Raw genomic sequence first — 22,884 nt, 5'->3', positions numbered from 1 at the left:
CAGGGACAGCAGGGTGCAAGGAGGATCAGGCCAGGGTGCTAAAAAATGCAATTTTTGATGTCATAAACAAGTTTCGGGGTCTCCATTCAGGTTCAATGTTGGGTCGCCATCGTGAAGACCCAAATGCAGTCGAAATTGAAAGTGTCACAATTTTAGGACGTTACAATAGTGTAATAATATCCATGATGAATAATTATTTACACCAACACCCCCCCTTAAGTGCAACTTAGGGGAATGAACTTGTCTACAATGCAACTAAGCAATGCAAGATGGGTCCCGACTACAAGGCCATGTTAGGTACCCATGTACAAATGCAAATGCAATCTCCCATAAACAAAGAAGGAGACAAAAACCCAATGGTAAAAAACCCTCCCCCAAAAGAGAGATGATGAAAACACCAAATGCTCTCAATGATGAATGAGAAGAACAAAAAATATGTCCTCCCCATAAGAGAGAAGAAGAGACCATGAAGCCCTCCCTCAATGTCGAATCTCCTGCAAAGATGGTCCAATGGTTATGACAAAAATACCTCCCCATAAGGAAGAAAGATAGCCAATGCTGCACCAATAATGTCAAAGTGTGACAAAACTAGGTACCAAGTCGATGATGATGAATCACTCATGGCAACAAAATGAAGATCAGGCATGGAGACAACCTGCTTTGAGCATCATCTGGATACTCATAAATGGCAGAAATACAGGTACAATCCAAGTCTCATGGGAGCCATGCACAAATGTGTACAATCTAAGTCTCAATTGGAGCCATGCACCAAGTCTCACAAGATATTCCTAATCTATGTGTACAAGAGGATTACATCAAATATGTCAACAATGACAAGATACAAAGATGTGTGGCACTTTATGATAGTGTGAGTACAAAATTTCTCAATCAAGAGCATACATCATGATAAAATATTCAAGTGTGGAAACATGAAAATGATTCCACCAACAAAGAAGCCCTGTAGAATACTCCAGATGAAGATGCCTCCGAATGGAATTTCACCAAGAGATATAAATGAACAAATGACCCCCCATAAAAAGATCATGTTGGAAGTTGCAAATAATGGCAAAGTAGACTTCTAATTTCAATGATTACAACTTCTCAAAATGAGATATAAGAGACTTCAACAAATACTGCTAGTGATCTAAACTGAGATCCAAGCAAAATACAAGTACCAAATAGGCCAAAAAATGACCAAATACAGAAAGTATAATTTCTACTCACAATCACTGCAAACTAATGGCAGATTATGAAATTAGACAAAAAATTATGCACTCTAACAAAAAAAGGCACCTGAAAAGGAGTCCATATGAGCCCACATGAAGCCTCCAAAGTTGTACAAATTGGGATTTCATGATTTTAGAAAAACCAAAAACACTTGCATTACTATACAGATAATGACATTCTATCCCAAAACAAAAAAAATTGCTTGAAAAAAGGAGTCTAGATGAGTGAGATATCACTATTTGAAAATTTCCAGCAAAATTACAATTTCTAGAAAATTTTCGTCATAGCTTCAAACTTTAAATGCCTCTAGATTTGGCCTCTGAAGTCCAATTTGGATGAAACAAAAGGAAAAACTGACTTCCTTGGACCTCCTCAATCTAATGGTAACCTCATATTTGACCCATCAAGCTTCAATAATAACTTGCAATAGAAAGCTCCAAAATACACAACCCCAAATAATATCAAATTTCTTTCAATTGGCAAACCAATGACACTCTAATGGCTCTGATACCATGTGATATTTTGCAAAGATCTAGAGGAAAAGGAAAGCACAAATAAGAGAGAACAAAATATGATAAGAATAAACTATATTCCTATCAATGATGCAAAATGTGATCAACTGGATCGTTACAAGATGTTCAATGAATACCCATGATTGTCTATTGTTTGTTGTCTTTACAAACAAAGTAGATGAGTCTTCTTATATAGGCAAGGCTAGGGATATGTGAGCACACAAACATGACATGTGGCTCAATAAGAAACAAAGGTGGGTAGGTAGGAGAAACAATATAATAATCCACATGAGGTGGACTGTAACAACAAGATAAGATCAACACCATAAAATGTTGAAATTATCCTACACACACTATCTCAATGTGGCACAAACACCCAAGTGTCTCATACCCAAACTAATATTAAATGCATGTACCTAAGTAAAATTAAGTATAGTGTAATAATATCCATGATGAATGATTATTTACACCAACAGTTTATTATGGTGGCTGAAGTTCTGAGTAGTAACTTCTCCCATTTAATCAGGACCAAGAAAATCTTGGGGGTGAAAGCTGCTTCTACCCTTCCCTCGATGGTTATGCAACAATTTTTTGATGACACCTTCTTGTTTGGCCAGTTGTCCGTTATAGAAGCTAAAGAATGGAAACATTTGCTGGAGGATTAAGCCCTTGCCTCAGGACAACTTATCACCTATAATAAGAGCAAATTTTATTTTTTCAACACTGATAGAATTCTCCAAGGTAAACTTATGCATATCCTTGGATGTTGTGCTGCTAATCTCCCTGATTCCTACTTGGGTCTTCCCCTCACAATTAAGGAGGTAACTTCCCATTTTTGAGAGTCAATCCTAGAAAGAATGCAGAAAAAGCTCATTGGCTAGGCTAGAAAAACCCTGAGTAGTGTGGGTAAACTCTAGCTTCTATTGGCCTCTCTTCAAGGTGTCTCAGTCTATTTTCTATCTCTATTAAGGATATCCATTGCTATGGCTGAGAAAATTGAGAAAATCCAAATAATTTTTCTATGGATGGGGATGGAGAAAAAGTCCAGAATCAGCAGTCAATTGGGAGGTGGTGTGAAAACCTAAGTATATGGTAGTCCTTGGGATCAAAAAAATTTCAGGCCTGAACAAGGCTTTGCTGACTGAAATTGGTTGGAATCTTATGAAGGATAAAGTTGACCGATGCAAGATCGTGAGGGCTAAGTATTTCAATCACACCCCCTTCTCTTCCCTTCTTTCTTCTAATGAGCTTCCTCCTAGGTCTAAGATATGGAACAACATTGTCAAAAATAGGAAGCTTCTTAAGCATGGTCTAAAATGGCAGGTGGGCAATGGTGAGAAGATCAGATTCTGGGAAGACAATTAGATTGGCGATAGACTCTTGGCCTCTTCCTGCTTTAGTTTCCTCATGGGAACTCTCAAGGACTCTCTAGGTTCTCTTGTGATAAACTACATTTTTCCCTCTCACTATTGGTTGAGGCTTGCTGATGGTCGGGGAAATAATACTCATTGGGACCATTTGGTTGGTGAGTTACAATCTCTTCTTGAGAAGGCCAAGATCCCCCATTTCACTTATACTAATAAGTTTGTTTGGGATATGAATCCCTCAAGGTCTTTCAGTGTTAAGTCAGCCTACAATCTCCTGCTCAGCCTTGTGAATGATTGCTACAGCTGGAGAGAAGTTTAAAACTCTCAGCTTATCCCTAAAATTAACTTCTTCTGGTGGACGACTCTGCATGGGAAGATCCTTACTATTGATAACCTTAAAAGGTGTGGCTTCCTACTTGCCAACAAATGTGTCATGTGTAATTGTGCTAAGGAAAGCATAAATTGTATTTTTATCCATTGCCTCTTCACTTCTACAGTCTAGCACAAAGTTTTACAACTGATTAGATAGTTTTGGAAACTCATCCTTCCCCATATCTGTTGGCATATCTGGAAGGAAAGGAACAATTGGATCTTCTGTGAAACTAATAACTCTGTTGAAATGGTGATTGGCATAGCTGAAAAGCTCCTCAGGGAGAACGCTATGGGACCTACAAATGGAAAACTCCACAATCAACCCCTTTGGTGATGGATTGCAATTAGATTAGAACATGGAATCTGCCAAACAATTTCTTTCAATATGACAACTCAAAAAAAATGGAGAGGCGTAACACTAGATGGTCGACACCACCCCCCTCATGGCTCAAACTTAGCTTCAATGGTGCCGCTCACAGTGGTGTTGCGGCGGGAGATGGAATTATTAGGCATAGCTTGGGCAACCTAATTCTGGCCTATGTGGGAAATTTTGACTTTGTCTCGAGTAACATGGTTGAAGCCCTTTCTCTCTTCTGGAAGCTTAAATTGGCCTTTGACATCAATGCTATAAGATTGATCATTGAAGGGGACTCTAAATTGATTATTAAGACATCTAAAGGATTTTTAGGGGTTAGCTAGATGACCAACAACATTATCAAGGACATTTGGTCCATTATTGTCTGGCTTGAGGAATTTCAAATTCAGCACATTTATAGAGAGGGTAACTTGGTGGCGGACTCTTTGGATGCAACGGGCCTTGAGATAACTTGTATGAGCCTTGAGATAACTTGTATGAGGTGTTAGAGACACCTTGATTCTCTTTCTGACAAACAAAAATCCCTAATTGGGAGAGACCAAAATTTCTCTACTTGCCAATGATGTGCTATGTCCTCTTTTATGGGGGGTCATTTTGGCCCATCTGTGATGCCAAGATGCAAGAGGGAAATTCAAATTCAAATTGGGTGGGCTATGCCAAGGTGGCTTCCAGTGGTCCCCATTTTATCTAGTACACCAGTCTGATGATGACGTGGTCAGGCACTGATAATTGTATTACCGAAGGATTGAAGCACCAACTTTTAATCATTAACTTGACTAACCATAGCAAGTACATCACTTATTACTATAATTGGGACTTAATATTTCTCCATAATGAAGATCTTTGAAAGTTGGCGGATGAATTAAGAGGTGTCCATTTGCATGCTTACTGGAGCTGGCAGACACATGCCTTGGGAAACACTACAAAAGATAATTATTGCAGCTCTCACCTCAATTTACCTAATACTCGATCAATTTTTCTTATCTTCTGCTCTAGTTTTTCTCTCTGCATAACCATTTTCTGGTCTGCACTGCATCCCAACATCACTCTGGAGAAAGCTATTATGGGGGGAGATTTAGTCCAGGTTGAGCCAGACACTATTGATGACTACTTTCACAATGACCCTTGCATTTGGATGTATGCCAAGTAAGGGGGCATCATCCTGTTCATGGAAGCCATGACTGGGTTTGACAAAAACCTCTCCATGTAGTTTGTGAGCACCTGGAATGAGTTATGGGGGATATTTCATTTGAAATCAATGAGGACGTCATTGCCTAGGCCACAGGTCTTTCAACTGAGGGAAGGAAGTGGAAGAAAACTAGCAGGGTCATGGATGAGACCAGTATGAACCGCTTCTACAAAAAGGGTGAGGAACCTATCAAGATGCATGGGGGTTTCAATAGGGAATGCCTTCCCTACCCATGGGACTAGGTGTGCAAAATTATTATGAAATACTTTACCCTTGAGGGAAGGTATGGTGTTTTCTATTATTACCATTTCCTATTGCTCAATCATTTTCGCAAACATGATACTATTTATTTCTCATTCTTTTTACTGCATGCCTTAGAGTCTACTGTTAAAGATGTCCACCATTGCAAGACTCAAGATAGCAATTACACCATTCTCCACCAGGGTTTGATGTTTCGGTTCGACAACTTCCTAGGGCCTTGTGTCCCCCTAAATCCATCTCTGCTGAACTTGCTCCCTCCATCTAGGCCCCCCTGTTGATTCTAAAAATGGTCTAAAAAAGACCTCGAAAAAGTCTATTATGCCTTGTCAATCCCTTGACCACACCCCTCTCATTTCCCCCAAAATTGGGGAGAAAAACAAAGGCAACCCTTCCACTGCTAAACCCACCTCCAAGAAACCCAGGAAACAACCTAAAATACTGTTAGTCGAGTCTGACGCAGAGGATGGTGTGACCCCGCGAAGATCCCATAGGTTTGCTGGCAAAACTCGAATGAAACAAATTATAGTTAGAAATAACTATGTCAATGAGGAGGAGGAAGAGTCTTAGAAGGCTAAAAGTGATAAGGTTGAGGATAAGATGGAGGCTACGGAAGGCTCGGATTCCTCAAAGTTGGGTACTAAGGCCCCTGACTCTGAGATTAACAAGGATGATAATAAGACTGCCTCCCCTTATTCTAACACTTCCCCCTGCATATCTCTGAGGAGGATGGAAGAATGTCATAGGGTGGGCAAACTGCTGCTGAAGGTGGGGAGAAGGAGGAGGTGGTGCACTATGCGGGTTGTAATGCCATCTCCGAGGACCTGAATAGTGTGAAGAAGAAGCTGGACTATCTGGAGTCCCATGTCAACAAAATTGGGAAATTTGCCATAAAGGTCATGCACTCCTTGGCTACTTCAATGTGCCTGTTGCACTGAGAGAAATCAGATCAAGGCGGGCTGGAAGGCCACACCATGAAGGAACTGTTTGAGTTCCTGACAAAAGATTGGATTGGGCTCATGCTCTCACAACACTTGGGAGCTAAACAACATGATTAATAGTGGAAAATTTTCTTTTTTGTTATAGTTTTATTTTCTGGATCGGTTGGATCCTTGTTAAGTTTAAGACTCTTTCTACTTTCCTCAGTTTTTATACTATGAACAATATGTTGTTTATTTGATGTTTAAGGTGCTATTTGGACTAGATTGGTTTCAATCTTGGGTTATCTAATAGCTATAGGTGGTTTTTGTTTTTTATGTTTAAGGTAGGGACTGGCTGACTATTATTTCGTAGCTGTGTGTATGTTGGTTTAGCTCTCTTTTGAGGCTTGCTGTATTTTCTGGGTCAGCCCCCTTGTTTTGGCTGCTTTATTATCAAAAACACTATTTGAACTATTATAGATCTCATCAAAAGGTCTAATATGATATTATATGGGTCTACATCTATAATTTATTCCTTTGAGCATGTCTTACTCCTAATTCAACATAATTATTTCCTCTACTCTCTTTGTACTTGATACATATGCACTTGCATATCAAAATATGTATGTTGTTTTATAAGAATCTTACAGAGACTACTAGCATACAAATTTAGTTTATGGAACTTCTTTAGTGAGTAGTCAATCTTTGGTTTTGATGAACAAATTTGAATAAATTGTAAGAAAAAAATTATTATATCTAGATGATGAATTGGTAGCCTAATATCTATTTAAGCAAACATTGATTACAAAGATGAAATTTCTATAATTCATTATATTAATATAGGAAAATATTTCTGAATTTTGATTGTGCAACATTTTTACCATCAACATTTCATATCATACTTCACGATCTAGGAACACAATTGTTTAAAACCATAGAGGAGAATGGAAGAATAGTAGCAAACCAATGATAGATCATAGAATATGGATCCAGATAATATATCAATGACTATAAAAAACACCAGGTTGAAATATTGTAAACTAGAATAGATTTATAATAACCCACTTCAGATTTAAATAACCTTATATTAAAAAAAAAAAAAAAATTAAATATTAATAAATTACATTAAATTGATAAATCATTGAAAAAAAAGCCTTTTAAATTATCAATCTTAACAAAAATTAATACTTGTATTGATTGAGAAATACTGTGCATAGGAGAGACGACCCCTGTGCTACTTCTATGTGGGGGTCGATTTTGTCAGCAGATAAAAAGACGTTTTGTCATTACTTAGGATTTTCTTTACATGAATCGTTTAGGATTTTCTTTACAATATTTTATTGGCGTCGTAGATTGTTTAAGGAAAAGGTCAACTACCTCAGAAGGCACACCTAACTAGCTACGATACAATGCTAAATAAAAGAAATATTATCCAAAAATATATCGGACTGTTTTCTCAGTATATAACTGGATAACATGATTCTATCATTTACGTGGTTCACATAAAGCCCAACTGTACAGAACTTTCTCTTCGAGTATAAGGTGTGGACTTTTCAACCTCCATTTAAGCCATATTTAAATCTGATTTTGATGATTACTTCTTGTTTTACATTAATTTAAATCAAGTATTTTATTTGGAAAATAGTTCTAGACAATTTTTTATGATAAACTTACAACCAGTTCATTTCCCGTTCACAATCCTTCACGGAAACTTCAGAAATAAAGTCGTAATAATATTTAAGTATGTTCAGTTTCATTATACTCCTTCAGAGACATTACAATAACGTTAAGACTATGGGAACAGTCTTGAAACTATATATTGTCTGCCCTTTTTTTTTTTCCTTTTGGAGGTTAAATATACCTTTTAACTTTTAAAATAATAAATGAGACAACTATTACACGTAACCCAGCAGATTCTTAATACAAATTGCGTTTGTTTTGGGAAAGTTTCACTGCATCTGTATTTTAAGATACAATCTAATTTAGAAGTCATAAAGTAAAATTGTAATCATAGATTGTGAAAAATAGATTGTCGAAATCTGATAGCATTAATGCTTGTTATTACTGAAAATGATAGAAAAGAAAGAAGTATTATACGAGGCCCCTGTTGAGATGACAAAGAAGTGAAGAAGGGGCAGTGGAGTGCAGAAGAGGATGAGAAACTGGTCCAATATATTCACAAGCATGGCCATGGTAAATGGCACAAGCTTCCAAAGCATGCAGATTAGTTATCATTTTATAAAAATACTCATTTCGTTATTGTTACTTCAGATTTTATGCTGAAAATTAGAAAAAAATCAGCAATATTAAATATTATATTATTACTAGGAAAACAACTTTAAAATAAATGATATTTATATGCAATTTTGTTAATACAAAAAAATTTAATATATTTAAATGAATTTAATTATAATTTTACTAAATTTAAAAATATTAATTTATATTTTAGTAATATAATTCAAATAAAAATTTTAGAATAATTTTCTAATTTTATTATTTAATAATCAAATTGTCTATTAAATTATTTATTATTAATCTAAGATGATTATGAAGATGATTATAAAAATATTAGTTATGAATGTTAAAATATTAAAAAACACAATAATCACACATTATATGAAATTAATTTTAAGAAGCATCTTAATTGTTTATACTAATCATGAAGTCCAATGAATTAAGAGGGTAGAAACAAGGACGTGATATGATAATGAAACTTCATTTTCACTACATGGAATTGCATGCCAAAAATATGATGGAAGACTATAAATCCTTCAAGAAAATAGCATTATGATTTATTACTATATATTTAATTTTTAAGTTATATGGACTTTTTTATAAAACTATCAATTAAGATTTATTTTTTAGTCTTCGTTTTTTTTGATAATTCTCTGGGGGTGAACCAAACAGCCTAAACCTAGATCTATTAGATGAAATCTAGGTCTCAAAGTCAAACTTGAAACCAATGGGGAGCAACCTACAGCCCAACCCAACTCTGCTACCTAGTCGGCTGATTTATTTTTTAGTCTTAAGAAAATGGATTTTTTCATTTTTCTTGTTAGTAAAAATTAATATAAATAATATTAGAAAAAACAATAATAAAGAATCGTAACCTTTCAATTAGAGAGCACATGGAAATAAAAAGTTTATAATAAAAACTATCTCACAAATCATACCAATAAATCATTGCTAGAGAAAATAAAATTGATAAAAAAATACCACCAATCATCTTTTTATTGTCAAAATATGCACTTCATACAACCACATTTTAGAGCCTTTATGTCAAACATATCATGTGGTGTGGGTATTATCAAACCTTTTGATATATATTAGCTAGATAATGTGCAACTACAAAATATATTTTTTTTTCCATTTTTATAATGTATATATGAATTTCCATTGTGTGCTCTAAAGCTCCTAATTAGACATAGGTTGTGCTAACAAGCCAATTTTACATAGTTAAAAGTTTATAAATTATCTTTAAAAAAAACTATTATATGCATAATATTCTAAAACATCATGTGCTTTTGAACTCTCCCATATTTTAAAGATAAATTTTAGAAACTTTTTAAAACGATAACAATTGATAACTAACAATACCCTATCCTAGAGTTCTCGTTTTAACACAAGATAAGAATAGGTTGGCCAAGGTAATAGAATTTGGATTGGTTCCTTCCAATTCATTTTCCTAAGTTTCTAGTGCCTTCTTAGCCACCTTTTTTTATATTAAATTTAATATCTAACTAAATTCTTAGTTAAAATATTATCTTGATATTTTATGAGGGTGAGAGAGTGTGATCCTACTTTTCTAAACAATAAGTTTAATTGTAAAGGTAACATTATTTTAGAGTGGAAAAGTATCAAATTCACTTAAACATGCTTGTGGAAATCTTTATACATAAAATATGACTTTGAAAAATTACTAATTATATTTATAATTTTAAAAATTAACATCCACATTATATTTACACAAATTACATAAATTGGAGATGAAGCTGAATTCAATTAATATTACCAATAAATTTAATTGTGCAATAGAAATAATAAACAACTCTATGAAAATCTTATTCTCCTTGGAAAATATTCCTAAGAAATATTTTATAGTGATTTTCTATTCTAGGATAAATGGTCTCACATGGATCTCACTCGGATGGTCATTAAATATTTTATATTAGTTGAGAAAAAAAAAAGATTTTAGATGTTAAAGGAAATTTTTTAAGAGGATTTAACAAGATTTTAATAATTTGTTTGCATGTATGTCAAATTTTGAATATATTTGTCAACTCTTTGTAAGCCAACCACTAACCTAGATCTACAAAATCATTCAACAAACAATCAATAGAAAGCTACAAATGCATGGAAATAACATCGAGTAATTAAAATATACCTTCTCATTCAAGAAAGGCTCATCTCCATTGTTCTCTTATCCTCCAAGATCTTGTATTGACACAAGAGCTCAGGGAAGAATGGATGTGGTTGTGCTGACGTATGCTAGAACTGTTTTGGTAGAATGTAGGCATGATTGCTTGTAGATGTGTTGATGCATAATGAGATGAGGAATCCTCTTTTATAGAGAATGTCCTAAAAATGTAGGGTTTAGACTAAGAGGTTAAAAGATGAATGACCATGATCTCATAGGTAGAAGAGAATCAATAGGATTAGATGGTAGGTAAATATTAAGGGAGGAGATTAAGAGGTCAAAGGTAAATAACAAGAGTGAATAGGATTAAGAGGTTAATTTTGAAATAAAGGGATGTCATGAAAGAATAGGTAATTTAGAGAGATGTGTTGTCATGTAGATAAAATGAAAAAGGTAAATGAATTAATTACATAAATAAAACATTTATTTAATTAATAGAAGAAATGCTAAATAAATAAAATATGTATTTAATTCAGAAGAGGATGTAAGACCACTAAATAAATAATTAATATTTATTTAAATTGAAAGAAGAAACTTAGTGAATTAATTAAATAAATTAAAATATTTATGTAATTAATAGAAGACACTAGCATAAAATAATTAAATAAATAAATTGACAGACACTTTATCAACTTTATCAACTTTGCTCCGCATGGAAACCCTAATTTGTCAAGGACTGTAGAAACATCTTCTGAGCTCCTAAATTATATGCCACAAACCTCTGCCATTTAATAATCAGTGATCAGACGAGATTTTTATCAAAGATGATCCAACAAATATTATATCTGAAATGTTTAATCAAAGTGGTATGGACAGGCTTTTATGGACAGAAAATAATTCAGACTCACTTTTCACTAACGTAGGAAGTGAACACCAGCAGGTCTGAAGCTTCGGTTCCGAAAGAGCCCTTCTTCGGTTTTAAAGAATTCTCAGAGTGCTCCATGGATGATTGTAACGACTACTGGACAAATATGTTAGCTTAGAATACTATAGCTCTTCAGTATTTGAATATCGTTGGTTTGTTTTGTTTCATTGTATGTATCTCTCATTGATATAATCAATCATTATGGGGATGTAATTTATGTATAAAATATAATAATTAGTATAATTGTGTGTATTGTCTATGTATAAAGGCTATCAAATTAAGTGGTAAAATATTTGTTGTTTATTGCTGACAAGAGATTAGGTATGTTGGGTATATAAAAAAATTTATTATAATTTTATAGGTTTTATAATTTGTGTAGATATCTTATATATATCAATTTTAAAAGTCAAGAAAAAATAATTTGAAGTTATTTTATTTAGTTAAGATTTATTTTATTTTATTTTATATTTATCTTAAATAATCTCAATGTTCATATTTCTTAGCTTCTTTTTTAAAATAATTATATTTAAAATATTTTAGCTAGTTAACTCTACATTTATCTATGTTTCTCTTATTTTATCTTGATTTTTGAAAAAAAATATAGTTAAAATTTATATATTTTATATACAACTTATGATTTTTTAGTGAAGTAATAAAATATATTTAAATTATTTTTAAATTTTATTTCAAGTAAAAATGAAAATTTAAAGCCCCTATTTTATTTAATACATGATTTTTGATAGGGAATTGATGTCAAGGAGGCAACTTTTATATATATTAAACCAAAATTTGAATCTACATATATTTTCACAGTTACATTCTCACTCAAGATATATTCTCTAAACCATTTGTGAGAAATACAACCACTGCCTATATTGATATAAGATGAGAATTCTGAAATATAGCCCAAGAAAAAAGACAACAAGCGACATTGTAGAAAAAAACTATTAACAGAGATCACTACAAGTTATATGGAATCATCCTATTTTGAAAAGAGACATCTATTCATCTCTGAAATATTATGAGGCTTGACCACTTCGTAGTATTGTAGGAAACTTTGAAATTATCAATTTGATCAACACCTTGGTTACCTAGTTAATTTCAAACATGGTTAGATTCTCTATAGAAATGTGCTAGAGTATTCCCATAAGAGTAAGAGAGGTTAGATTGGGGCCACACATTTCTATAATTTTTAATTCAAAATATTCTTCTTAACATGATACATATCGATGAGTCACCTTCTATTCCCATCACCTTGATATTTTTTCTCACATAATCTTAGCCACTCGTATAATGGTTTTAATTTGACTTCATTATTTATGTCATGTTCGAGCTTCTTTGATAAAGCTCAAATGGAGATTTTGTATTCATTCTTGATGATGCATCCTACACCTAAGACCTTAATATTGCCTCTAAAGGCCGTATCAAAGTTAAGGTTTATTCCACCTCTTTGACTAACCATTTGCCCACTCTCCTCTTCTAGTTGAAATTTTCTCCTTTTCTTTTACTAAATTGAATAGGAAACTTTCAATTGAGACATTTTTAATTATCTTTCCATCCTAATTCATGCATGAAGAACCAACTTTGTCTCAAATTTTGACTCTAAGAAAGTTGCAAATGGAAAGTGCCACCTTTAAGAGAACCTATAATGTAAAGTATTTTAAATCTTTTAATATTCTCTTATTACACTATTTCAAAATATGAGAGATAAGAATAGATGGGCTAACATTTTGTAGAATAACCTAGAGCATGTTGTTGTAAATGCACGACCATTTGAGAAAATAAATAGTACAATATGGCTGATGAGTACTCACACATTCAATTTTTTTGCATAACTAATTCCAATAGTCAAATGAAAAGGGATAGTTGAACAATAGATGATTAGTAGTTTCCTCATTTCTTTTACATGATGAGCACCTTGGAGGGCCTGAGATACCAATGGAATGAAGATGATCTCTCAAAATAATCCTTTTATGAATAACCATCAAAGTAAATGCTCTAACCTTAATATAAAAAGTATTAGAGTATTCCAACAAACATCTTTAGGCAACTTGATGAATTTGATTGTTTAAGTATAGATTTCATAACCAAGCTTAAAGCGAAGTAAGAACTTGGTTTGGAGCCACACGATAATAATTTTTCTTTTACACTTAAAACATTATTTTTTGCCCACTCAAAACTTTTTTAATCTTTATAATGGATTGATAACTTAGATGGACACAACTAAAATCTTTCTAGTTGTAATGTAGGCCCTATTTGCCATCTTTTTTTCTACATAATATACAACTTTATCACTGCAAATATCAGATCTATAACTTCTTTACATCCAATTAATTCTTCAAATTCATCCAAAGGCACTAGTCTCATCTAAGAATTTGATTATAAGTTTTCCTATTTGCCATCATTGATTAACCAAGGTACATGATCTATGATTATCAAATAACATTTGAAAATGAATTTCTAGACATGTTTTTTCTTGGACCACTTGTAAATTTGAGATCTATGATGGTCAATATTATCCAAATATTTATTGTCCAAAAATTTTCACCATAGAGCATTCATGAAAGAGTATATTTGTCATTCAAATTTTGCACCCTGACTAGAATTGTGATAGATTAAGTTTTCTATACCTACTCTATGAGTATTCCTATTCTTGTAGCTTAATTCACTAGGAGGGTTCATTTAACCTCATTTGATTCTATTCAAAGGATTTTTAAAGAATCTTGAGAATCAAGATAGGAGAAAGTTATAATATAGGTGGATTGGAAAAAAGAAAATATTTAAATAAATATATCCTTTTGTGAAGGAACAAAAAATAGTATTTGATGCTTGAGCTTCATCTTCAATTTCATTGGTGAGGTCCATACACATATTGTCATGAGTAGTGTCAGAAAGAAGAAGATGCATAGCCCTGAAAATGCGATCACCCAATTCCAATTTGTGAGCCGACATAGCTAGAGTTAGCTCTTTATCATCTCTCTCTCATAGGCTTCATTTCAAATCTTGCATGACAGAGAAAGCCCCAGTTTTTAAGTAGATCTTTGCAGTGGAATAGACTCTCCTCAAATGCCTTTCCATTTTGTAAATCTTTGTTGTATTTTATATTTTTCTTATCATAATCAATATAGGAAAAATGCATGTTTTAGTATGTAAATAGCATGAAATTATGATAAGATTTATGAGTGGATTGATTAAGAAATTTTGCATGGATTTTATAATATTTGATTTTATGGATGCATTGGAAAGGTTTTCATTTGGTTTTCGATTAAGGGAAAATAGGTTTTGAGGGGGACCTGAAACCTCATACAATAGGTTTTGAAGGAACCTGAAACTCTTAGATTTTTCCAAGATTTGGAACTTACAAAGAGACTTCTGGAAAAAAGATAGGCAAATAAAATCAGCATACTACAACAACAAATCTAGCTAGTGCCAGCCAAAAGCCAACACTACCACAAGCAGAAATAACCTAGCCAAAAGCCAACACAACCACAAGTAGAAATAAGCCAGCCAAACTAAGAGAAAATAAATACAAAACTATTGGTAACACAGCCTAAACCTTTAGCTGAGATTGATAGACTCCCTCAACCAAACCTAGGGGATTTTTTGGGTTCCCCAACCCATGTACAAAAAATTCAGGCAGAAAAAGGCTATCTTGACCCTTAACCAAAAAATAACACAATCTAAGCTGGGCCCTTCAAAACTATCAGCATCCAGCCAGACATAAGCAAGGTGGTTTTGAAAGGCTCCCCTAACCTTTGATTTGGGTTTTAAAATGGCTCCCAAAACCACTAAGAAACAACTAGCAATCCCAAAGAAACTGATCACACCTTTAACAACAAAAGACCCATCCACCTCAATAGGATAGTGACCCACCTCCATAGAGGCTGAAAAGAGGGAAATCATCTGCAAAGAGATCCAATCTGCTGGCCACAAACCAAAATCCAATGACCAAAAGAAGGCAGAGTGAAGCTTTGCTGGACATCTAGATTTTGGAGAGTCACCCACAACCTCAATAGGGGAAAGAGGAAGAAAAGAAGAAAGCCGACCATCCTCTGCTCTCCGGCAAAAATAAAATAGAGTATCAACATCCCTTCGCCAGTGCAAACCATCAGCATCATAACTGGCCACTTGGCCAAAAAACCCCTTAACCACCCAATCACTATGTAACCACTCCACCTCAATAGGAGGGCACAACACCTCAAGAGTAAAACCATGGGAATGAGTAGTAAGAGAAAAAACCCTCAGAAAGAAACCAAAAAGGGAAACATTGAGGGTACACACATAAGAGACAGGTTCGCCGCAAGTTTAAAACTCCATCTCCAAAGGAACAATCCCCACCTCAATAGGGGGAAAAAGGTCCATCAGAAGGAGAAGCCACACCATCCACAACCCAAGATATGAACAACCTCTTTCAACAAAACCGCCTCAGAAAAGGAACATCCAACTCTAACCATGAAGAATATCTCCATCTCTATAGGAGATAAAACCAATATTAAAGGCATATGGAGAACAACTCAAAAAGAGAAGTAGGGGTAAATATCCAGGAGAGGACAGCGATAGAGAGGCGAAACAGAGGACCCACAAAGGGCACAAAATGCACAAGATAAGCCCCATCCCATTAGGCACCACAAGGAGAAAAGGTCGCCAAAGAAAGGAAACAAGGGCTCTAAACCACCATACACTCAAGAGGACCAACCCAAACACCAACCCTAGCAAGGAGCCAGGGATGTGGAACGTCCAAAGAAATAGATCTAGACCAAAGCAAGGTGGCCAGATCCACATCTGCTAGAAGCAGGATGATGGTGCTACCAGCCAAGGTGCCAAAGCGAGAAGGGTCATCCTTATCGTCATCTAAATCCTCCCCATCCATAGCAAAGGTCCAAACTCTAGCACGAGCACAGCTCCTGCTCCCGCTCACCGAATTATAAAGGTTTTCATTTGGTTATGTCCAAAGTATAAATAATATTTAATTTTTCATTTGGTTATGTCCAAAGCATAAATAATATTTCATTAAAAATTGGTTATTTTAATGATGAATTTGGTCCTAATCAATTGTTTAATAACAAAAAAAATAAAATATTTTTGTCTACATCCATTAGCATTGATCAACTGATTGTATAAAATTGTAGTAAATTGCATCATTTACAGTTTTTTATATTGGATGATATGTATTCTTAATTGGTATAAATAATAAATTTTAAAATGTATGAGGAGGCCTCTAGAAAGAGTTTTTGCATGATATTATTTGTTATCTATTTATTGCATATAAATTATTATAAAATATTTAATCAAATACCATTTATCTAGGTAAGCTTTCTTCCTTTAGACTAATATACAACTAGCCTATAATGTTTCTTGAAAAAGCTAGTCACAATTTCTAATAATTTCTTAATTTACTAGTCAATACTTTCTTACATTTCTTTATGCTCTCTTACATTAAAAATTCATCTATAGTCCAAATTAAATAGATAAAATATTATTTAGTGTCTTATTCTATCACTACCAAAACCATAAACAAAAGATACAAATCATTTCATAAAAACTACAAGGAAACATCCTAATGAAATCCTAATGAACTATACAAGTCATTAAACATCTAAATATCATATCATTAGAATTCTAGAATATAAAAAATATATGCATGATGTTTGATTTTGTTGTATAATAGATATATCATTGAGTGAAAAATTATACAAATCTTAATTCACTAAACTATCAATTAAAATTTGATAAGCATTAAAATTCAATAATAATCATAAACTTTATTATACACATGAAATGGTTACTTCTAAAGACCAATAATAATTTTAATTTCATCTATAATTTGCCTAAATCAAACTTAGGCTAGACCACTTAGCTTTACAAAGGCACAAGAAGAAGACGGCTTTCCTTTTCTCATGCATTGGCTCAAGTTGCCCTTTATTTCATAGTAAATCCAACCCTTAATCCCAAGTTGATTATTTCTAAGGTTTTAAGGACTTGAATCTTAGATTATTTCTAAGGTTTAGGAAGTGAAAAACTGAGTTTAAGTGAATTTTTTTTAATACTAATAGATGGCTATCTTTAGTGACCTGTTAGTTCTATAATATCTTGGATTACTTAATTTGATCCTGGTGCTATTTATATCCTTAATATTCTCTTTGAAGAAGTAGTGATGTGACATTCCTATTCATGTTTGATTGTTTAATATTGTTGAATATTTTGATTAAGTAATTTTTTTCATAATCTTCTTATTATAGTAAGATTATTGTATAAATTCTTGTAAGCAATATATTGAGCCATCAATGGTATGTAAATGTCACTGTGAAATTTTAATTTCCAAATCCTGTAAGGATCAAATCAAACTAAATTTTGATCATCTACTTACATATTTTGAAAAAGTAATTACAGTTACAAAAATGATATTTAAGATCAAGTAAGAAAAGATAACTCACCATTGACATATCAAATTCAGATTCGAGAAAAAAAAATCACATTTATATTGCTATCCTCGAAGGTAGGTGTTATGAATCGATAACACCGGACATTATGCATTTAAAATAAAATAAGGCCAAATTATTGCTGGCGTGCCATAATATAATCAAAGTCCACTACAGCTATTATCCTATAATTTTTGGCATATTTTTCCAATACCCTTCTTCATCTTCTGTATTAATGAAATCTCCAAATTGTAGAGATTCAACCATTTCATCTGATCTATCTGTAAATTCTGTAAAATTGAGGCAGAGCTCTTGTGAAACTGATGGCGATTGTGATTGGCCAGGTCGATTGTATGTACTTGATACCCAAGGAAAGAAAGAACCCTCAGAATTACCTTCTGTTGGCAGAAAGCTAAAATTGCTATTCCGATCAAGCGTTTCAGTGCTGATGTTGGTTGAGCATGGGAAGAATTCATCCTGTCCCATAAAATGCTTATCCAAACATTGAGAATTAAATGAGTTCAGTACCATAGAATTAGATGCAATAGAACTTGGTACCATCCCAATAGATTGATATGCAGAACTTGGTAGGTTAAGATCCAAGTGAATACTTCCACTGGCATAAAGGTTCATCAAATTTCTGCCTATTCTTGCTTCAATCTCGAGCAGGGAAAAGTATGAAGATAATGGAGCTGCAAATGTTCCAGTGGTGTCTTTGAGCCCTTTCTTCAGATGGGTGTTCCAGTGGTTCTTAATGTCATTGTCGGTTCGCCCTGGCAATTGCTTTGCAATTTCGGACCACCTAAAACATTTTATCTACATGTCAAAAAAATTAGTTATTCACAATACTAAACATATGAAAAAAATTGAAGTTTGTTTCTGAAATTACTTGTTTCCGAGCCTTGCATGGTGGAACTGTATTATTTGGTCTTCTTCAGAAGAGAAACTTCCCCGCTTTATATCAGGTCGCAAATAGTTGGCCCAACGAAGTCTGCAACTCTTTCCACATCTCAATAAACCTGAACCATTGTACCCAAAGTTTCTCAATTTTATGTAAATACATATCATCCAACATATAACAAGCATGTGAACTCAACGAAATAATTAGGCTTCAAATATTGAACTAATTATCCAAACTAAAATTGAACTAATACCCATCTGCAACTTAGTAATATGAATGAGGGCAAAAGTACCTGCTTGCTTTGGTAGCTTCTGCCAATTACCATGGCCGTTCTTATTTATGTAGTCGATGAGTTTCTGATCCTCTTCTTCGCTCCATGGACCCTTCTTTACTTCCTTTCCAATGCAACATGGACCTCTCACCATATCTTCTATTACAATAACACAACCACTAAAAATATTCAATCTATTTGTAGTTTGAGTTTCACTCTAAGATATAGGCCATATGCACTCTAGGGTTTCTCAAAGCATCCCTCACCAAACCATAAACTTGGCTAAAATTCATTTATTTTTTTCAATATATGAGAGTACTCACTGATCATTAGTCACAAGAAGATGTAATTTTTTAGAGCATATTGGCATACCTTAAACACAATACTGCCCAAGGAATATGCTGGCCTGCTGAGGAGAAATGTTACAGAGCTGTGCTTTATCAACATGTAAATGATGAGAAATGTTATCCAGTTATATAGTTCCATTTATCATTTGATTCATCTCTATCCACTGTGTTTCTTTTATTCTATCTTGATCGGTGGTTCGGTAGGCATTTGACTTTTGATTTACACGTTCTGCTTACTCTTCATGGAGACCTGGCCAATGCTCCATCAATACGCAGAACGAACTTGGAAGAAACAATAATTAGAAACTTAACAACCCACGATAATTGTGGCGTAGATGTTGGAAAGATTATATACATTATTAGTTTATGTTTATTTTATTTTATTTAAACATCTTATGTTCAATGGTCAAGTTTTCGATTATATACATTATTAGTTGATGTTTATTTTATTTTATTTAAACATCTTATGTTCAATGGTCAAGTTTTCATTGAATTGTTCGTGATGTTGTGTGAGGTTTATTCATGAGCTATGAAAGGTGAGGTAAGAATCCAAGAAAAACAGTGCGCATCAGCAGTAAGCACTCTTTGAATTTGCCTTTCGATTTACAGATATCGATGATGTGAACGGAGATGAGAAACAGGACCATTTCTTTCAACAGGACTTAGGCACAATCAAATGAAAAATAATTTCAGTCAATTTCAAATTAAAAAATTATATTATAAAGAAAATCTATTGAAACGAATATTTAATGTTTTATCTTTTGTTTTTAGTTTTCATTTGAATTATTATTTATGTTTAGAAGGTTTGAAAAGTAAAATTTTGTAAAGAAGTTTTATATTTTGGACAATCACAAAGATTATGTATTAATAAAAATGTTAAAAATATTTTTAAAATGAATGTTTTTAAAAAAATTAGCAGGAAAGGGTCCTGATCTCAAGAAACAACAAAATAAAAAAAAAGTGAGTCAAATAGGCCTCACAACCAATCCTCCACTACAAAATTGTTTACTAGATTTTGTAGAAATATAGATGTACATATAGTGTTTAGGTCTTTTTTTCTTTTTTTCTTTTCTCAAACACCTCATCTTTTGAATTGAATGAATTGATTCAACTGATTGTTTATAATGATTGTTTAATTGAGTGCTAAAAATGTTACCAAAATGATGATGTCACTACTATGGGCTTGACCAACAAATGATAGCAATATTTTAGGAGGAAAAAAGAAAAAAAGAAGCCTAATCATCCTCAATTAAATCAATTACTTCCCTTGACATGTAGTGGCAAGAAGGATTTACCTATTTTTACAATGTTTTAAGGAAATTGTTCATATTATTTTCTGAGTAGGTCTCATCTAGATGTGAGAATTTCTTAGGATGTTGACGTTAGTGAACTGGTACAATTTGGAAAGTCATTAGACCAACACATGGGATTCATAAATTGCCTATATTACCTTTCCCAATAAAAAAAATGGAATTAGAAGAGAGTTAACTTGAAAACCTTGAATTCTTCTATTTTAGCATTGATGACTAAAAGTGGAATACAACCAGGATGGAAATCTTCTTTAATGTCTACTTATCTTTCTATCCAATCAATAATATCTTTTCGTCTTCTATGCCACAATCTACCTTTGAGGTGGCTACAAAATGGGAGGACGTCTTATCACGACTCCTTAAAATTTATACTGATTTAGGATGAACGATTTCAAGATTTATTTGACGACCTTTTGACCTCAGTTGTGATCTCTTTACTTCTTCAATCAGCTGACACTTTCCTAGATTCGCATGAATACTTCCATGGCCTGTGATGGATCAAACCCGAATGATATTTTAGACAACAACTATAGACTCCAAGGATTGTGACTTCATTTACAATGATCTTGATAAAACTTACAACGATCTCCTATGACAGATGTAGCCTCCTTTCTTTTTCATTGCGGTCATCTTTGTTTTAAAAGATAACAATAGCTTTTCGTTTCCCTCTATCACTATTTCAAGGACTCTTTCTCTAATTTTGGAGCAAGGCTTTTATTTTTGTGATTAGAACGTTGCAGACCATTTCCAATCAACTTCTTTTTCCCTTGACATAAAAGCTTCACATCATTATCAAATGAATTGGGTGTCAATTGGCTTTAGTTCTCTTTGTTTACTCCTTTGTTTCTTAGTTGATGTTGAATGGGGTGAGTGAAAGCTTCCAATGCTTTAGAATTCACTCGTCTTTCACCTATCAAAGAGTCAAATACTTCAAAACTGGACTTTTTTAGGTCTTTCCTACGTTTTTTTTTTAAGTATGTTCTAGATGTTCTGGTAATTTCTACCAGCTTAGGAAATTTATATATTTTATTTTAATGTTGTGATGTTTAGGAAATTTCTACCACCGTATATAGTTAGTTTAATTTTTAGTTATTTCCTTCTTTCAGTCATCATATACTATTTTCTATAAATTTTTGTAAGTTGGTTTATTTTGAAATTTTCTAAACTTCTCTATAAATGAGGCAGATGTAAAACAGTTTTATGCAAGCAATTGAATTAGAAATTATGTGCAGAAATTTGTAATCATTTTCTGTGTTTCATTTTGCCTCTTCCCACTGACAAGTGGTATCAGAGTTAGATCAATCATGTTTCAATCATGTTTCTTGTAGTAGATGTTGGTGTGAAAAAAAGCTAATTGTAGAGCAAGGCAAAAATGAGATCATGGTTGTTTGAAAGATGAAAGTGTGGAAATCACTGCTAAAAGAATGAGAAAATTGTCATAGAATGTATCGCCATTTATTATCAAACAAAGGAAATCATGGCATAGGTGATAGATAGATTTCCCAAATGGAGGATCGTAGAATAATCACCAAACAAAGAAGCTAGTTGCCACAATGAGTAGACCACTGAATGTTTTAAGTCGCATGCAAGAAAGTAAATATAGTAGTAATACATTGAGGAGGCACACAAAGTTTTCAAATAAAAAAACTATAAACAAGTGAATGAGGTGAGTTTAAATTGTTTGATTCAGTGGGAAAATTAGGTAAAAGAGTGTTGAAGGATAATACAAATCTAATTTATGAGATAGATTGTCTAGAAAGGGAATTATTGGAAGTGAATACAAAAATGATTGCAATTTAAAAAGAAAAGAGAACATAAAAATATAAATGATATTAGTGATTATAAAGAGAAAATTGAAGAGTTAGAGGATAAGTTAGAGTTGTTAGATGAGATTAAGAAAATGAATGAAGAATTAGAACAAAGAGTGAAATTGATTAAAGATTTAGAAGAGAAAATAAGAGATTGGAAGAAGCAAATGGTTTGCAGATGAAGGAAATAACAAAATTAAAAGAAGAGAATGATTGCTTAAATACAACACTATTGGTTCATGATGTTTCATGTAGTACAGAGGATTTAATTTTGTCATTTCATAAATGTAATTTTGCTGAAGCTTTTTGTAACAAAGAGTGTTAA

General features: G+C 33.1%; 1 protein-coding gene across 1 annotated transcript; it reads right to left on the bottom strand.

The window, feature by feature from the left end:
- Positions 1-16,169: 16,169 nt before the first annotated feature.
- On the bottom strand, positions 16,170-19,248 carry LOC131068908 (transcription factor MYB41-like). Its single transcript, XM_058004193.1, has 5 exons — positions 19,116-19,248; positions 18,812-18,941; positions 18,481-18,724; positions 18,137-18,399; positions 16,170-16,407 (listed from the first exon to the last, which is right to left on the bottom strand). Exons 1-5 carry the CDS (start codon positions 19,246-19,248, stop codon positions 16,170-16,172), a joined length of 1,008 nt encoding a protein of 335 aa, XP_057860176.1.
- Positions 19,249-22,884: the final 3,636 nt, after the last annotated feature.

This window comes from Cryptomeria japonica, chromosome 7, assembly GCF_030272615.1.
Source record: "Cryptomeria japonica chromosome 7, Sugi_1.0, whole genome shotgun sequence".
Taxonomy (NCBI): Eukaryota; Viridiplantae; Streptophyta; class Pinopsida; order Cupressales; family Cupressaceae; genus Cryptomeria; species Cryptomeria japonica.
The sequence above is the reverse complement of the archived record's forward strand: the minus strand, read 5'-3'. Positions and strand labels throughout refer to the sequence as shown.